The 12,142-nt window shown below is 41.7% G+C and overlaps 1 protein-coding gene across 4 annotated transcripts in view; it reads left to right on the top strand.

Moving 5' to 3' along the window:
* The window catches only part of pald1a (phosphatase domain containing paladin 1a), a 125,255-nt gene that overhangs the window by 58,225 nt on the left and 54,888 nt on the right, over positions 1-12,142 (top strand). For all 4 annotated transcript variants that reach the window (XM_080455906.1, XM_080455905.1, XM_080455907.1 and 1 more), the window contains exons 11-18: positions 93-188; positions 770-904; positions 2,329-2,445; positions 4,012-4,191; positions 5,270-5,467; positions 6,721-6,861; positions 7,070-7,141; positions 9,690-9,830. In XM_080455906.1, the coding sequence (XP_080312032.1) occupies positions 93-188; positions 770-904; positions 2,329-2,445; positions 4,012-4,191; positions 5,270-5,467; positions 6,721-6,861; positions 7,070-7,141; positions 9,690-9,830 (1,080 nt within the window). The remainder of the gene's footprint in view (positions 1-92; positions 189-769; positions 905-2,328; positions 2,446-4,011; positions 4,192-5,269; positions 5,468-6,720; positions 6,862-7,069; positions 7,142-9,689; positions 9,831-12,142) is intronic.

Below are 12,142 nucleotides of genomic sequence, written 5' to 3' on the forward strand. Positions count from 1 at the left end.
GATCTATACATTTATAGCATGTTTACGTTCAACAAAGATTGTACAGAGATTGTGATTGTGCTGTAAATGCTGCTTACCATGGTTTGTTTCAGGGGAGCAGCACAAAAGACTACTTTCTGCACAGAACCATGCAGAGCTTGGAGCGCTATTTCTACCTGATCGTGTTCAATGCGTATCTTCATGAACAGGTTCAGATGTTTTTATTTTTCTGAATTATCATTATTTCTTGTTCTCTAGTACAGTGGGTCTCAAAGTGAGGGCCGGGGAACCCTCATGGGGAACCCTCAAAATGTATTGCATTTTTTTTATTTACAAGCTCCCAGTGAGTTTGTAGATCTGCTAGCCACGAAACATTTTAAAATATCTTAAAAAAACATTTTGCAATCATTTTGAAAAAGATAATCAGCGTAAATCTACTCTTATGTGGGTCCCCCCCCCTAAAGACCAATCAGAAGCCATGAGTCGTTTTCACTCGTGCTGTGCACGGAGATAGGAGGCTTTCCAGACTGTATAGCGAGTGAGAAAAAGAAATCCGCCGAACGTAGCGAAGCAGTCTGGACCCCAGGCTAGGTCCGCAGCAGGGCGGCCAAATACATCAATTTGACCAGATCTTCTTTTCATGTCAAGGACACGAAAGAACATTTTTCAAACGTTTGAGAACCGCTGCTCTAGCGTGCACACAATGATTATGCACATTATTCTGTACAACAATGTAAATGCTGACAGTTACTGGGTCACCAGTGTAAATGTGTGTTGCATGGTGTTGCAGTATCCACTGGCCTTCGCCTCCAACTTCAGCCAGTGGATGTGCAGCCATGCGTGGCTGTACAGGCTACTGGCCTGCATGAACCTGTCGGAGCTGTCTGCCCCCGCCGACCTGGTCACTAAGGGAGCCCGCGTACTGGTGAGACCACACACACACACCACACCACACCACACACACTTTACAATTTAGCAGAGCGACGCACAGTAAAGCAAGGTGAACACGAGGTAAGACATCAAATGCATAGAAATAGTAATACAAGATCATACGTCAACCAATCATCAGTCTGCAACACAGTTTGATATAAAAAATAAAAAAAACAGATATACACACATACACACGCACATTGAGGGCCCTATATTTCGTGGCCTCACCCCTTATGCCTCAACGTATTAGCCATATTGTACTAAAACATTTTTAAAATGGTTCAACTAGCCGATCTTACATCGACACGTTGTGAGCTTGTAGATCGGTTATTTGAACTATTTCAAGATGTTTTTCAAAATAGTGAAAAAAAAAAAAGGTTTAGGGATGAGGGCCCTATCTTCCGTGAAATTCCGTAAAATAGTGAAGATGGCCGATCTACATTGACGCGTTGCGATCTTGTAGATCGGCTATTTTCACTATTTGTAAAAATGTTTTAGAACATTGGTTCTCAAGGTGGGGTCCGGGCTCCAGGGACTCCCAGGGGTCCTTGGGGGGGTTCCAGGGGGTCCCCAGAAAAAGTAGTTAACATAGCATCACAATCATTTTAACCAGTTTATCCATTTATTTTCTGGATATTCAAAAATAGCAGATCTACAAGCTCACAGCGCGTCTCTTCGTGCCGCGCTGCAAGCTCGTACATCTGCTATTTTTGGTAAATGTCTAAAATGTTTGGAACATTTTGAACAATCCATTTTTTTCCTTTTACATAAATCTTCTCTTCTGGGGGTCCCTGGCACAAAACCTTTTCAAATGGGGGTCCGCGGCCAAATACATATACATTTGGGGGTCCTTGACTGTTGAATCACTGTTTTAGAAAGTCGTAAATCAAAAAGCCAAATAAGTTTAGGCATAAGGGGTAAGGCCTTGAAGGCCCTTTGAATGTGCTGTTTTTCCTTTCCCGCTCTTGATGAGGTCATGTTTTGGTCCTCAAGAAGCTTTTGATTACATGTTGTTTCTGTAAAGTGAAGAGCGTAAGCTGCTCCACTGAATGCACAGCATGTGTGCATCTCTACAGTGGCTGGTATGTGTCATTTCTCCGTCTGCATGGATTAAAGTTCTCAGTCATTTGGATTCCATTGAAGTCAGCATGTCTTCTATGGAAGCATGCCATGCACTGAAAATAGCCCACAGTATCTCAATGCGTCGAGAGCTTGTTTCTTTTTAACAATAACAGACTTCTGTGTAGTCTAATCAAAGACTCAGAGCACCTGCTGCGCTGCTTGATTGTGTTCTGTATCCAACATGGCAGCCCCTGTTTGCAGCCCCAAAGACCCTATCACCCTGTCGAGGGTTTATTTCTCGACCATTACCGGCTCGACGTCAATTATCCCTTGCTTAATCCATGTGTCTGTGTGCAGGTGGCTGACGAGTACTTGGCCCCAGACGTGCTGAGCACAGTGAAGGACATGAAGGTGGCCAACTTTAGGAGAGTGCCCAAGATGCCTATTTATGGAATGGCCCAGCCCACATCTGAGGTAACTGAGAGCCTGTCTGCTTGCTCAGGGGATAAATTGAATCTTGACCATCAGGCCAAAATTTGTGTCAGATCCGGTGTCTAGGTGAGACATGACCTTTGACACAATCTAAATGTCACAATAGATGAGCAGGGAGACAAAATACAACCACCCCAATTGTATTACCATACAGATTGGACAAAATTACATTTTATTCATTAAAAAAGACTATATTTACCACTTGGCATTGATGGATTTGCATATTTGAGTGTGTGAAGTTTTGCGTTTAAACATCCTCACTGAAGGTGAGTTTATATCTAAATAAGGTTTGTCAACAGGAAGTATGAGCCTCAGGAATGTCAGTAATTCTGTTTATGCTTGGCAATTATAAACAAGTCCCAAGTTCTTGACATGTATATACACCTCAGTCTAAACAACCTTTCCCCACAACCATCAGACGTGCTCATTTTTGGTCTGATGAGTGACCTGACACCTAAACGGAGAACAATATTTTCCCTCTTCCCATTGAGTAATTATATGAACACCTTTTAGCAAAACAAGTCTAATAGCGGGCGTGGCTTAACTGTGTTCTCTGATGTCATAAAGATGACGTCGGACTCAAATATGGCAGAGAGGTGCGTCTGACTCTGAGTCTATGAATTCACAAAATGTGAAATGAATTCTCGCATGCATGCACGCACGCACGCACGCACGCACGCACGCACGCACGCACGCACGCACACACATACACACACACAAACATCACAATTATATGTCAAAAGTATTAATGGATTTACTTGGCCTACTGGCAGTGTGCGCAAGAATGAAGATCGGTTCAGTGATCGCATCCTGATTAAGGTCAAAATTTGTCAGATCCTGTGTCTAGGTGAGACATGACCTTTGACACGATCTAAACGGTCTCAACAGAAGAGCAGGGAGACAAAATACAACCACCCCAATTGTATTATCATACTCTACCATAGAGATTGGGCAAAATTGAAATTTATTCATTAAAAGAAAGTTACATAGTGCCACTTTAACCCATTCAATCCGGGAACGCATCTGTGTCATTTTAGATTTCTTTGGCTATTAAAAAATAGCAGATATACAAGCTCATAGCGTGGCACTGTGTGCCGTGCTGTGAGCTTGTAGATCTGCTATTTTTGAAAAATCATGAAAATGTGTGCAAATATTTGAATCTTTATTTTTTTTAACTCAAATCTTTGCTTCTGGGGGTCCCTAGAACTAAATATTTTACAAATGTTCGCTTTAAAAAAATGTCAAGATTTTTCAAAAATAGAAGATCTACAAGCTCATAGAGCGGCACAGAGTGCCGCGCTATGAGCTTGTAGATCTGCTCTTTTTGAATAGCCAAATAAATCTTAAAATGACACAAATGATGCTTCCCGGTCTTAAAGGGTTATTGTTTTGTGGTATCTTAGTTTCTTGAGGCACTACAGTATATTGTTTTCTCTACATTCTGTGATTCTGTGATTTTTTTTTTGTTGCCTTGCTTATTGTAAGTCGCTCAGGATAAGAGTGCCTGCTAAATGCCTTAAATTGCTAATTGTAATTTTGGGGTTGCAGGCTACAGGTGCGGTGTTGGCCCACCTGACGGATGAGAAGAGGAAACACGGCCACGTGTTGTGGGTCAACCTCCAGGAGGAGCTGGTCCTGGAGGGGAACGGCCAGGTGTTCACCCCCAGAGAGCCCTCGTGTCTGGAGCAACACATCCCTGTCCCCACCTCTGACCCTCAGCTCATAGAGGTAATAATAATAATAATAACATCTCAAATTTATATAGCGCTTTTATAACTACCCAAATAGGCTTTGCATGGGGCTGAGGAAAAAATAACACAAGAAAATCAAGCCACCCTAATAGAGGAATGCTACTTCCTCTATAAAACATACAACATATCACAGTGTATTACAAAGAAATACTAAAAACAGCAAAAACTAAATAATACATTTTACAAAAGTCGATTATCACATAAAAAGAGATACCAACAGCGATACAACGGCTTTGAAAAGTAGCACTATCAATCTGGTATGTAAGACATGATGTTACTGTATGTTTTGAGTGTACAGTATACAAAGTCGAAGTTTCCTTTTAAAAGTGGCATTTTCTCTGGTGTTACGAATCTCACTTGGAAGACTATTCCAAAGTACAATTGACCTATAAAATGCAGCTCTCTTAATGCAGCTCTCATTCATGGAATTGGACTTTGGTAGAGGTGAAGTTAAAGGGTGGGGTGGGCAACGTTTCTTTGTCTTGGGGATGTCAAGGAGGTTGGCGTCACCAACCTCATGTGATCTTACTGTAGTACACCACTGTATACTGCCCCCTTGTGGTGCAGCCAGGGTAAAGGTAATAAGTTGCGGGTGGCATATAATGATGCTCTCAGAATCCTGCTGAGACAGTGGTGTTCCCACTATAGATGCTGTTCTCAGAAATCTGATATAAAACTTTTTAATGTCAAGGACCCCGAAAATTTGTCCGCCGACCCCCATCTCAAAATATTTTGTTCCAGTGACCCCCAGAAGCAAAGATTTGAGTTAATGTTTGCTTTAAAATAATATATATATTCAAAGATTTGCACACAAGTTTTTTCAAAAATAGCAGATCTGCAAGCTCAGTGCCGCGCTATGAGCTTGTATATCTGCTATTTTTGAATAGCCAAAGTGTAAAATAATGATTTTTAGCTCAAATAAAAAAATTACACGGATGCGTTCCAGGTCTCAATGGGTTAATCTTTGTTGTCTTTTGGTTGTCTTTTATATGGAGCTATTAGAGTCTGAAATAAAGACTGATTGAATGTTCCTGTGTTCCTGCTTGGCCCTTTAGAAACTGGAGATGTCCCTCAAGGAGGAGATGGTGGGCTCTGGGAAGTGGCTGGAGGTGACGCTGGAGCAGGAGAAGCAGATGAGGATGTTTAAGAGCTGTGTGAGCGTGCAGGAGGTGTTCACCCAGCAGAGGAGCTCCTACCAGGCCCTGCAGTACAGACGCATCCCTCTGCCTGACTGCAGCGCGCCTACAGAGGAGGTACGCACGCTCGCACGCACGCGCACTCACACACACACACACACACACACACACACACACACACACACACACCTTTTTTTACTAAATTAATACTCTACTGGATCATCAGCGTCTCACACACACAAGCAAGCGACGCGTTTTGAGCTTGTAGATCTGCTACTTTTGCCATTTTTATAATACATCCAATTTATATAGTGCTTTTTTTGCTTTGCTCAACAGAACAAATAAAATTAACTTTTAAGAGTATAACTTAATTACTTAATTAACTTAATAATTTCAATGCTGAAAAACAAAGCAAAGGAAAACATAAAATGCAGAAAGGGGGATTTTGAATTTGAACTGAAAAGTAACAGTTTTGGACTTCCATCTTCCAACTGACAGAGAAGATTTAGTTGTACTAGCAATCATTGTAGCAGTTGTCATGCATACTGAGGCATTGGCATTGACTATGCTTTGGGCGCCCTCTAGTGGCATACAGTGCCAATTACCAAGCATTCCCGAGCAAAATCTTGCATGTCTTACATTCACTATAAGCTGAACCTTCATACGGTGCTAAAATTATCATTTATTTTAGTATTTCAGTAAACATATTTGTTTATTCACATTTTATTTGTATTGTCAATAAAGGGTCATCTTTTATAGGACATCTTTTAATTGATTTCTATATTTCATGTTTTGGTGGTTTGGTTTGCTACAGGAAGGTGCATCTATTGTAGAGCTGGGCAATTAACCGAGGTAGATAATCAAGGGGCAGGTTTTTATATCAACAATTCAACAAATCTACATTTTATAATCGACTAAATTGATTAGTCTTAAGCCCAGTGTTGGTGCTTTGGTGGCATGTGAGTATAGCCAATCTCTACAAGCTCACAATGCGTCGCGAGCTTGTACATCTGCTCTTTTCACTATTTAATCAAAATAATTGTTCATTAACCGAGTGCCGCTCTATGAGCTTGTAGATCTGCTATTTTTTTCAAATCGCGAACATTTGTGCAAATCTTTGAATATATATATTTTTAAAGCGAACATTTGTAACTCAAATCTTTGCTTCTGGGGATTCTACAAATGTCTTCCAAATCCTAAAAAAACCCTATGTTGCTCTATATCAGTGGTGCTTAAAACCTTGTCAAGGACCCTAAAATTATATGTATTTGGCTGCTGACCCCCATCTGAAAATATTTTGCTCCAGGGACCCCTGGAATTTTGATTAGGCAAAGTATAAAACCATGTGTTTTTTTCCTCCACATGCTCAGGACTTTGACAGGCTGATGGAGGCCATGAAGGGAGCCTTGGCCGAAGACTCCCGCTCCGCCTTTGTCTTCAACTGCTCCAACGGCAAGGGCCGCACCACCACCGCCATGGTCACTGCTGCCCTCACCCTGTGGCACTTTAACGTACGTGCACTTTAAGATCTGCCGCACTCGGTGCCGCACTATGAGCTTGTAGATCTGCTATTTTTGAATGGCCAAAGAAATCTTAAAATGCCACAGATGCGTTCCCGGTCTTAACAGATTAATAAAATGGACGGATAATGTTGTTTTGTTTGTTAGATTTTTTGCACATCCAAAATAAAAATGTGAATCGAATGTTTTCTGCCTGCAGGGTTTTCCTGAGTTTGGGGATGATGAGATAGTGAGTGTTCCAGATGCCAAGTACACAAAGGGAGAATTTGAGGTATGTACAGTAATAATTAATGTACTTTCTCAATGTTAAGTGTAGCCCTATATTGTACGACAAATGGCAAAAACAGAAGAGTGCTTCGGATATATCATTTCGTCCAGAGCGCTACACATGCACTGAGCGAGACACCTCGCTGAGATGAGAGGTTTTTACCTGACGGCAACGAATGTTGAGGATGATGTGTGTACTGTATGTACAGTACACATAAGGCTAGAGGGAATGGGCCACAGCCCCCAGAGTGACCTACTGTACATCTACAGTACCAATGCAGTTTTGTAAACAGCAACTTATGTAACTTCCACATTCACTCAATGATTTGTAGGTTACACACACACACACACACACACACACACACACACACAAACATAAACGGGTCATCTGTCTATTCAATTGGGTCATTTTTGCGAGACACCTCTGTTCACTATTGTGGGTGTATACCTCACACTAGGGGTGTGCTGATACACTAATTTCACAATACGATACACTATATTGGGCTTACGATATCGATACGATACGATATATGGCACTTTTGTATTATGAAAATAAAGGGGGGGGGGGGAAAAGCAAATGCAAACAAATACTTCTGTTTTTGCATTATTATTATTGCAAAAAAAACCGCCAAAACGATACATATTGTCACGAAAACGTATCGCGATATATTGCGGGACGATATATCGGCACACCCCTACCTCACACCCTCTGCATAGGAAAGTGGTGCTCCTCTCTCAAAGGTTTCACACATTTTCCATCCAAACAAAACGCTGGATGCTGAGAGCGGCGAAACACGATGCTCGCCCGCTAAGAAGAGGGAGTGCTCCACACTCTGTGCAAAGTGCCGTGTGTGTACTGCATTCTGGCAATTTCCAATAGTTTCCATCACATCAACTGCAATGTGTTCAACCACATTTCCACTTTCTATTTTGGGCATGTCATGTAAAGAAAGAAAATTACAAGATTTTCTTTAGAAAATAGCAGACCTACAAGATCACAACGTGTCACGTCGTTAGCTTGTAGATCGGCTGATGTTTAATAGGTATATAAGTGCTCATACTTGTGCCTATTAGTCGCTTCTTTCGAGCTTGTTTTCTCAGACCTGGTTGCTTGTTTGTTTCTCTCACAAAATCTGGCAACACTGGCTTGTGTTCTACATCTGCGGCGCAGGCCTGCTGACACACATACTGAGTGCAGGGCATGAATGAATGAATGAATGAATGGGGTTCTGCCTGGAGGCCTGTTCTGTTCCCTGCTGCTGTCCCTATTCAGCCTCAGTGCCTGCTAGGCCAGGCCAGTCCAGGCCAGCCTGGCTGGCTGTCTGTCTGTGTGTCTGTCTGGTTAGTACCATTACAAACCTCTCTCTCCGCTATACAGCTCCGAGATGAGGTTCCACTGCAAGCTCTACGGGAATCGGTGGAACGGAATCGCTTATTTAGTCCACCTGTGGCCATGTTTTACCATTGTAGCCGAACCGGGAGCAGTACTGGCACCGGACGTATGTTTTTTTCCCCCGGGTTGAATGGGAAACATGGCCACAGGCGGACTAAATAAGCGATTTAAACGGTTTTGTGCCGGTCCAAAAAGTTAGGGGACCGGAACATCCTCAAACATCTGTACACTTTGGAAACTACCATTAGTTTTTGGACACGATGTGGCAAAAAGGGTAATCCACGGACCCTGTGCGGCCGCTCCACCGATTCCGGTAGAGCTCGCAGGGGAACCTCATCTCGGAGCTGTATAGCGGAGTGAGAGGTTCATAATGGGGCTAGCTACCTGAGCTGGGCGATTACATGACTTCAAATCAATATCACCATTATTTTGTTGCTGTCGGGCAAGAAACCTCTTATCTCCATTAGTCTGTCACACGCACACACACACACACACACACACACACACACACACACACACACACATATGTTGGGCCATCGCTGGCTGTGCACCGGCTGTTTGGATTTAGGCCACAGGAGCATGACCACAAAATGTGTCCGGTTCCTTGTATGAAAGTTAAAACCCCATGTTTCTTTGTTTTTTAAGAGATGTTTCCCCCGGAAGGTGATCTGGCAAGAACGCATGTTCCTCATTAGTTAAACTCAACAACATAACATAAATAAATATAGAGAATCGAACCATCCACACAGTATGCATGGCACAGAGCTGTTGGTCCTTAGTTGTGCGCTGAGGTTTGCGCACCGAGTTAGTTTAGTTACTAGTTACTTTGTAGATTTTGGTTATTATTACAAAACATACATTACCCACTTTTCAGCCCTATATGCATTTCAGCCATTTGAAAATAGCAGATCTACAAGCTCGAAATGCATTGTGAGCTTGTAGATCTGCTATTTTCAAAAGATTTTAAAAGATTTGAAAACTTGTGAAATGGGACATTCTGCATAATGACTACTTTCTACTTTTGGTACATTTTGATACCGATACTTTTGAATTCCAGACTTTTACTTGTAACAGAGAGTATTTCCACAGTACATTGCAGTATTGATACTTTTACTTGAGTAAAAAAATGTCTGACTACTTTTTCCACCACTGTGTGCAGGTGGTGATGCGGCTGGTGCGCCTGCTGCCCGACGGCCACCGGATGAAGAAGGAGGTGGACATGGCTCTGGACGCAGTGAGCGAGACCATGACCCCCATGCACTACCACCTGAGAGAGAACATCATCTGCACATACAGACAGGTAAGGACAACAACTACCTAACCAATCTGGCAACCCGTTCGACTTTGTTTTTTGGCCTCTGGGGGGCACCACCACCACATCCTTTTGTCTGTGTAGAAACAGGAACTCGGGTTTGGCTCCTCTCCTTTTCTTAATCCACTTCCTACCAGGTTGCTTCTGTGTTTATTCCTACTTAGCGAAGACAATACATGTTTTAAGGCGGTGGTGCTGACAGATTCTGCCGTTAGCATACTTTATACAAGGGGCGGAGTCTCAGAAGGCGACCGGGGGGGGGGGGGGGGGGTTAAAGGGATAGCTCACCCCCAAAAATACTTTTTTTTAAAAATCGATTAGTCAGACTTGAATTCATGGTTTCATGTTTTATTTTTTGTCGCATTCCTAAGGAATGTTCCGTGAAGCAAACATCTCTGCCAGACTGGGTGGCCTACCCAGGGCTGATGTGTGTTGCAGCCGTCATAACCCGAGGAAACTGTGGGGAGAAATAGGTTGCAGTTCAACTTTTGGCATTTGTGGCAGAATTGAAAGTTTCTAGGTACGCTTTATAGAGGCCCCCCTGAACATGTAATCCCAATTTCATTGGGATTACATCTCATTAATTGTGAAAGCCAATTAGAGGCAAACAATATGGAATATCAAAAAGCAGTTTAATGCTCATTGTGTACCTAATTTGGTGGGAAAATCCAATATATATTATCTGCAACAAACAGTGGCTTTTGTTGCATTTGTGGTGAAATCTCTTTGGAACTTTGGAAGCCAATTATAGCCAATGGAATAGATAAAATGGGCATCATACTTGTTTCCATGTGTACAGAATTTGTCCAAAGTTCACACAAATCACTGATTTGTGTGAACTTTGGACAAATTCTGTAGGAGTAATAGCAAATAGTATGTTTTAAATAAATTCTGTAGGAGTAATAGCAAATAGTATGTTTTAAATAAATTCTGTAGGAGTAATAGCAAATAGTATGTTTTAAATAAATTCTGTAGGAGTAATAGCAAATAGTATGTTTTAAATAAATTCTGTAGGAGTAATAGCAAATAGTATGTTTTAAATAAATTCTGTAGGAGTAATAGCAAATAGTATGTTTTAAATAATTTCTCTAGGAGTAATAGCAAATAGTATGTTTTAAATAATTTCTGTAGGAGTAATCGCAAATAGTATGTTTTAAATACATTCTGTAGGAGTTATAGCAAACAGAGTGTTTTAAATAAAATCTGTAGGAGTAATAGCAAATATTGTGTTTTCAATCAAATCTGTAGGAGTAATAGTAAATGGTGTGTTTTAAATAAAATCTGTGGGAGTAATAGCAAGTAGTGTGTTTTAAATCAAATCTGTATACATACATTAACCACGTTAGCCCTATTTAATGCCTAGGCTATATGAAAATAGCAGATCTACAGTACAAGCTACGACTAGTACTTTTACTTTTGGTACTTTAAGTACATTTTGATGCCAATGCTTTTGTACTTTTACTAAGTAAATTTTGAATTCCAGACTTTTACTTGTAACAGAGTATTTCTACACTGCAGTATTGATACTTTTACTTAAGTAAAACATTTGAGTACCGTTTCCACCAGAGATGCATAGTTTACTTTGCAGCCCCGTCATAGGCTGCAGTTCCACATTGTGTCCCGTAGAGGGCAGCAGTAACTTACGTCTGTGGTTGCAGACACAGCTGAGACTTGGGGGACACATGAATCAAACTATAATTTACTGATCTAAATTACTGCCTGGAGATGTTGCCGTTGCCAAGTTTGCCAGGGGGAAAAAAAGCGCTAAGGTGCAACATAATTTTTATGATGCATTATTAGTACGAATCCCATTCTAAGGAAATTCAAGTGGGCAGTAAGCGTTTTTGAAATGGAAAACAGCAGTGCAGATAGAGGATGGAACAACATTGATTGCTTGTGGGATTTTGAGAATTCACTTTCCAGTGGAGTCTTGTAAACACATTGGCACTCATGGTACGATGAACAGCAGAATAGTGTAGGGGGTTTGATTTACCCGCTCTCCTTTATAATGATTATGGCAGATCGGAGAAAAGCACATCTTTCCCGCCTGGGTCCTATAGAGCAGTCGGTCTTCAACCAGTGGTCCGGGGACCACCAGTGTTCCTTGAGGGTGTTCCAGGTGGTCCCCAAGCTAAATGATGGAGAGTTGGTAACCAAATGGACCCTTATAGATCTTTAACTCTTGAGAGCGTAAAATGAAACCAAATGGACCCTTTCAATAGAATAAATACTTCCAGTGGCATGGTGGCGCAGTAGCGCTGTTGCCTCGCTGCTAGAAGGTCCTGGGTTTGATTCCCACC

This window comes from Gymnoscopelus braueri (genome assembly GCF_963280865.1).
Source record: "Gymnoscopelus braueri genome assembly, chromosome: 17".
NCBI classification, from domain to species: domain Eukaryota; kingdom Metazoa; phylum Chordata; class Actinopteri; order Myctophiformes; family Myctophidae; genus Gymnoscopelus; species Gymnoscopelus braueri.